This window comes from Triticum urartu, chromosome 7 (genome assembly GCF_003073215.2).
Source record: "Triticum urartu cultivar G1812 chromosome 7, Tu2.1, whole genome shotgun sequence".
In the NCBI taxonomy this organism is placed as follows: domain Eukaryota; kingdom Viridiplantae; phylum Streptophyta; class Magnoliopsida; order Poales; family Poaceae; genus Triticum; species Triticum urartu.
In genome coordinates, this window is record NC_053028.1 from 37,655,051 (window position 1) to 37,659,063 (window position 4,013).

The following is a 4,013-nucleotide window of genomic DNA, read 5'->3' on the forward strand; positions in this document are numbered from 1 at the left end:
TACCACGTCAAAAGTGTATAATTATTTACTAACCATCAGGTGTTCTATTACTTACAAAAGCACCAAGTTATACAGTTGTGAAAAATAGGTTCCGGTCCTTCAAAGCCCATACATCTCTCAAACATAGACGTAGGTGCATCATAGGCTGCCAGCGCAGGTGAAGAAAATGCAGCTCTGGTCGCCTTCCTTGTCCTCCATTGTTGGCACCTTTTCTCTTCCAGACCATCTCACCCTCTCTGTCTCCTTTTCCAATTGCTCAGTGATATAGTCGCAAAGACACTCTTGTTTACAAAATCCCATCTCACCTCTGCCACAAAAAATGCGATACATGCCATGCATGCACAGAATATAATTAACATTTCTTGGATGCTAAGGGGAAGTGTAGACTTGACAATCAATTGCTTACTTGAACATGTAGACGCCTAGACGGTGCCACTACCGATCCACCTGCGGCATAGACCGCATGACAGTATGGCTGCTCAGAATGGCCTCCTATTGCTCCAACAGAGGTTCGGTAGTGTAATCTCTAGGATCTCACGTGTGTTGGTGTTGATGAGAGGCCCGACGATGCGTAGGCGTGCAACGGCTGGTTCCATAACAGCCGAGACAATACCAACGCCGGATCTCTCTGGGTTGTAGCGGCACCCTTTTGGCGACCGTGCTACATCGCTGAACCGCTTTAGTAGTGAGGCCGATGACATGGCCATGGAGCACTGGGATGATGCCCCTGGAATATCAATTGCAGGCACGGTCAGGTCGCAAAGGTGGTGCCTGATCGTTTGTATTTGAGAGGATATCAACTGCCCTATGTGTAGAGGAGGAGGAGGAGGAGGAGGATGGGTTTTATATAGTGCTGGGAGAGCACGTTGTATTTGCCAAACCTTTTTAATCTCTTTGTGTGTGTGTGCACGGGAGGGAGGGGGAGGGGTTAATATAGTGCTGGCAGCGCATGTTGTAATTGCAGAACCTCGAATGGATTTTGCTTTTGGGGAAGAATTGATCCTAGTTAGTACCTTGGTATAGAAAGGTTAACACCAAGAGGTTGCAAGCGTCATCTCCTCCATACGAATTGCGACAAGCGAATATTGAACTGTTTCCTCTCAAATTCCAGTGATATTGCTGCATTACATAGATATGGCCTTAGTTTGAAATTACAATATTGAAAGCTTTTGCATTGGACTATGGAGCCATTTTATACAATTCTTGTAGACATGACGTGATGTTTTGAAGAGTACTTATGTTACCTTTTTCATAGCTATACCATATGAATTCAATTTTTCGTAGTAGTACAGCTAAATTGTTTCATGAGGAAATTAATCAGGATTAAGATGGCTAGTTTTAACTCACAAATTTAGAATTACCATGTAAATGAAGAGTACATTTTATGTATGGTTTTGCACATATCTTCAACTTATTATTCCAATCATTCCATTTTGGGACTAACCTCATAATCCTTTTTTACGCGAACCAATATGTAGTTGTCCATACCGCGTATATTTCTATTTGGGAATTTGCTATTCTTATAGTCCTCTTAAGCACCACTGGCCTATTTTCAGTCGTTCTGGTCCAATAGCACATACTATTCATTTGCGCTCATTAACTCAAACGGCCAACTAAATATATTCACACCGTTGTCTACTTCTACTTCAAAAGGAAATTTTACACAATTTGAGTGTTTCTTTCATTCATTATAGCTACATAACGACACTTACTAACATTAAAATTACTTAAAAGATAGTTCCTTGGTCCATCTAATATAGTATGACACTAACAATTGCTAATAAGTGGGTAACTAGTTCTGAACCAACCAAATCCCGTACCATGTAGTAAAACACAAACCCCATCTTCGAGCGATTGTAGCACACAATAAATTCACAGCTAGACCTTGAGCATTGCCAACTACATAGGTTTGCATTGTAAGGTTGAGCACTTATTCACAAAATTAACTTTTTAATGGCATGAGAACAAATTTGTAAACTAATTTAATTGTGCCATTACCCAAATAATCTACTTCTGTACAAAGATTCAATAGAGTATGATGTTAGAGCAAATAATACCTCGCCTCTGAACACGACTCTCATCGGAAGTTCGCTGAGAGCACACCTAGGATATTTCGTTACCTTACTTGTATTTAGGTTGTCATGGGGGATCCGCACCTCTTCCGGCCGCTCCCCCCTCCCCCCTTTTATAGTCGTCACGCGATAAATATCCTAACTTCCACAAAACATTTAGATGTCACTTTGTCGTGTTTCGGTAGTAGTGTGTGGAAGGGAAGGGGAGTTATTTTAAAAATAAAATGAAATAGGAGAGGGTTAATTTTGTGTTGGTGAGTGGTGCACATTTAACCTGGAGTTGCTAAAGTGAGAGTAGAGGCCACCATCTCATGTCCGGATGATCAGGATTTCTGCAAACTTTGCATCTGCATATTTCAACTTAAGTTCCTCTCGACGGATTTTGGCTTAGCATTCACATTGTCAAAATGCATCCATCGGTAACCATCTTTCGACTACATCGATAATTATTGTTGGGGTACAAGCACATTTTTTGGGGCTAACAGTTGGAATTCCTAGAGTGTATTTATATATGTTGGGGTTTATATGGGTTACAAAAAAATGAATAAACCTAATACAAGGAATGTATTCCCTAGGTGCTAATACAAGGCACATTATATAGTGATCGCATTTTTCTAAATTTCCTTCCACCAATTATAATTTTGCCACTGGTAAAATAGCTTGCGCATTCCACCTGTTGGTGTTGAATCAATGGTTGAATGTACACGAGATTATTTTCTTAGAAAAAAGAGAGGAGGGGTTGATTACGTAGAATGCTATTACCAAAACCGAGTCTTGGAAAAGGTACAACCATGAGCCGCCAAAGCGTGAAGAGAGAGAACTATATCAAATCTCGATAATCTAGGATTAGTTTGCTGACTCAACATCTACATCTTCCAACTTTAGTCCCACTCGCCTCCACACGTTACTTATCAAGAAAAATGTACATAAAAAACGTACATCGTCCAATAGTTGTTTCAACTTTATGTTGATAATTGTTTGTAGGCAGACTCGTCTCACGTATGACGTATTGTGAACATCTTTGAGCTTGGAGCTTTGGTGGTAGATAGATGCAAGACAACTAATTAGAGGTAACTTCTGTCACACTATCATGATATCTTGGATCTACCAAAACAAATTTTGTACTTTGTATGTGTTGCCCAAGACATGTGAATAATAAGAACATGCACCGTACTAGATCATGATAGAATTGGAGGTTGTCAAATCATGTGCTACTAGTCACCTTGTCTCCCACGGCCTCATTGCGTGCCCCTCGCCCAACTTACGTCTCGAAGTGCAAATGATTGATTGCTTCCAGCCAATACTTTTGGCTGACTCATACACATGAATAAAGCTAATCCATTTTTAAAGCCGGTGGATTCATGATAGGATGCATGTGAATGAGGTTCATTGTCAAAGGTAGTCGTGACCTGGTTTTCCCCCTCCTTTAGTCCTTAGTGTCATGGTATGGTTACAAGTAGCGTATACATTATACATGCCAATATATGCAAGGGTCTGTCGACTCGCACTTCGCCTATGCCATTTTGGTCGGTACGCCCGGTTTATCCCCAAATTAACATGACCGTTTGACTTACACACACAAAAACCATGACTGTTTGACCAGTTCTCATTGGTTTGATGGGAGGTGGGGTCTTATCTAGAGCTTCTGGACACACCAGTTCTGGGTTTTTTGGGTCCAACCGACGCTTTGGTCCGGTCTTTAAAACTAGAGTCAATTACGCCATTGGTGCTACGCCATTGGTGCTAAAACTTGGCGTGAAAAATCACTTTAGTGCCATAACTTGCGGCATACATTGAACTGGTGCTACAACTTGGTTTTGACGTGCATATACGATGCAAATCGCATTTGTATACGGACACGGTGCTGACTAGGCACGCCACGTGGCGTGGGACCTGTTGTCAACCATTGAATGGTAGAGATAGGGCTTGTGGCCTGTTTAT

General features: G+C 41.3%; 1 protein-coding gene across 1 annotated transcript; it reads right to left on the bottom strand.

The window, feature by feature from the left end:
• Window positions 1-2,145, bottom strand: LOC125523424. Its single transcript, XM_048688462.1, has 3 exons — window positions 2,058-2,145; window positions 1,014-1,119; window positions 1-727 (listed from the first exon to the last, which is right to left on the bottom strand). Exons 1-3 carry the CDS (start codon window positions 2,079-2,081, stop codon window positions 480-482), a joined length of 378 nt encoding a protein of 125 aa, XP_048544419.1. The 5' UTR covers window positions 2,082-2,145; the 3' UTR covers window positions 1-479.
• Between the last annotated feature and the right edge of the window lie 1,868 nt (window positions 2,146-4,013).